This window comes from Eimeria mitis, genomic scaffold (genome assembly GCF_000499745.2).
Source record: "Eimeria mitis Houghton genomic scaffold, Emh_scaff3639, whole genome shotgun sequence".
Taxonomy (NCBI): domain Eukaryota; phylum Apicomplexa; class Conoidasida; order Eucoccidiorida; family Eimeriidae; genus Eimeria; species Eimeria mitis.
In genome coordinates, this window is record NW_013571980.1 from 4,117 (window position 1) to 5,697 (window position 1,581).

Here is a 1,581-nt window from a genome sequence, read left to right on the forward strand (position 1 = left end):
TTTGCTGTACTTCTTTACACTTATATCTTTGAATAATACTTTTAAATATAAAAATTAAAATAAATTTATTTATTTATTTAAATTTTTATCCACTGAAAACTCTTTTCTCTCCTCGGTGGCTCCCGGCCTGTGGCTGGCTTGCTGGCCGCCAGCGACGGCTCTGCCATCCACTCGCAGAAGTAAACAAAACTAAAATAAATTAATTATTTTATTTTAATTAAAACTAAAAAATTTAATTTAATTCAATTAAAATAAAGCATTATGCAGAGCACGCTGCTTCTATAGACAGATATACGCTAGCTGCTCGCTGCAGCAGCAGCAGCAGCAGCAGCAGCAGCAGCTCACTTGTTTGTTGCTGCTGCGGCAGCACTTGGGGTGTATGTACACCTCAGAGCTCCCTTCACGCTTCACTCTAAACAACAGAGTAATTATATTTAAACCAGCTGGCGAATGAAACCAGTATATTTGTAAATATATATGTTATGTATATAGTATCGATAGCTGCTGCTGCAGCTGCTGCTGCGGCTGCTGCTGCAGCTGCTGCTGCAGCTGCACTTTGTGCTGCTGCCACTGACGATAATGCTTCTGCTGCTGCTTCTGCTGCTGCTCTTTGTGGCAATGTTCATGTGGCTTGCGCAGCAGTAGCAGCAGCAGCAGCTGCTGCTGCTGCTACCGCTGCTGCCGCTGCTGCTGTTGCTGTTGCTGCTGCTGCTGCAGAGAGTGAATGCGCATTACATTTGCTTCGCAGCTTCCTGATCCTACTGTTGTTGCTGCTGCTGTTGATGCTACTGCTGCTGCTTTTGCTGCTGCTGCTGCTGCTGCTGCTTCTGCTGCTGTTGCTGCTGCTGCTGCTGTTGCTGCTGCTGCTGCTGTTGCTGCTGCTGCTAGGCCTACATAAGTTGAATATACTTTGGCCTGAGGGTTTCTTCTCCGTCGTATTGCTGCTGTTGCTGCTGCTGTTATTGTTGCTGCTGCTGCTGTTGTTGGCATTCTTACCACTACTACTACTGCTATTGCTGCTCCTGCTGCTACTGCTGCTGCTGCTGCTGCTGCTGCTGCTGCTGCTGCTGCTTTCTGGGTGCCTGTTCACACTACCTTTCATTTACTTTTTATTTTATGTCTCCTTTTGTGTTTATGCTGCTTCTCTTTCCGGCCCTTAAAGACTCCCTGTTGCTGCATCGGCAGCTTTCTCTGCACGTCACAGCTAGCTAGCCACCAGGTTACAGCTAGCTAGCCACCAGGTTGCAGCTAGCTAGCCACTAAGTTGCAGCTAGCTAGCCACCAAGTTACAGCTAGCTAGCCAGTAGGTCGCAGCTAGCTAGCCAGTAGGTCGCAGCTAGCTAGACACCAAGTCGCAGCTAGCTAGCCAGTAGGTCGCAGCTAGCTAGCGACGAAGTCCTAGCTAGCTAGCGATGCAGCCGTAGCTAGCTAGCTAGCTAGCTTGCCTGATGCTTGAGTTCTTAGAAAAGGTAAGTTAATGCGTTTCTGCTGTTTGTTGTTTTTTTTACTTTTATTATAAAATAACATTTACACACTCTCTATACGCAGACAAACAAACAACAAAAAAACAAAAAAAAAAAA

At 46.1% G+C, this 1,581-nt stretch overlaps 1 protein-coding gene across 1 annotated transcript; it reads right to left on the reverse strand.

The window, feature by feature from the left end:
* Window positions 1-669: 669 nt before the first annotated feature.
* EMH_0068060 (uncharacterized protein) lies at window positions 670-990 on the reverse strand (the record flags this gene model as incomplete). The annotated part of the gene is made up of 1 exon (XM_013498689.1): window positions 670-990. One exon carries the CDS (start codon window positions 988-990, stop codon window positions 670-672), a length of 321 nt encoding a protein of 106 aa, XP_013354143.1.
* Between the last annotated feature and the right edge of the window lie 591 nt (window positions 991-1,581).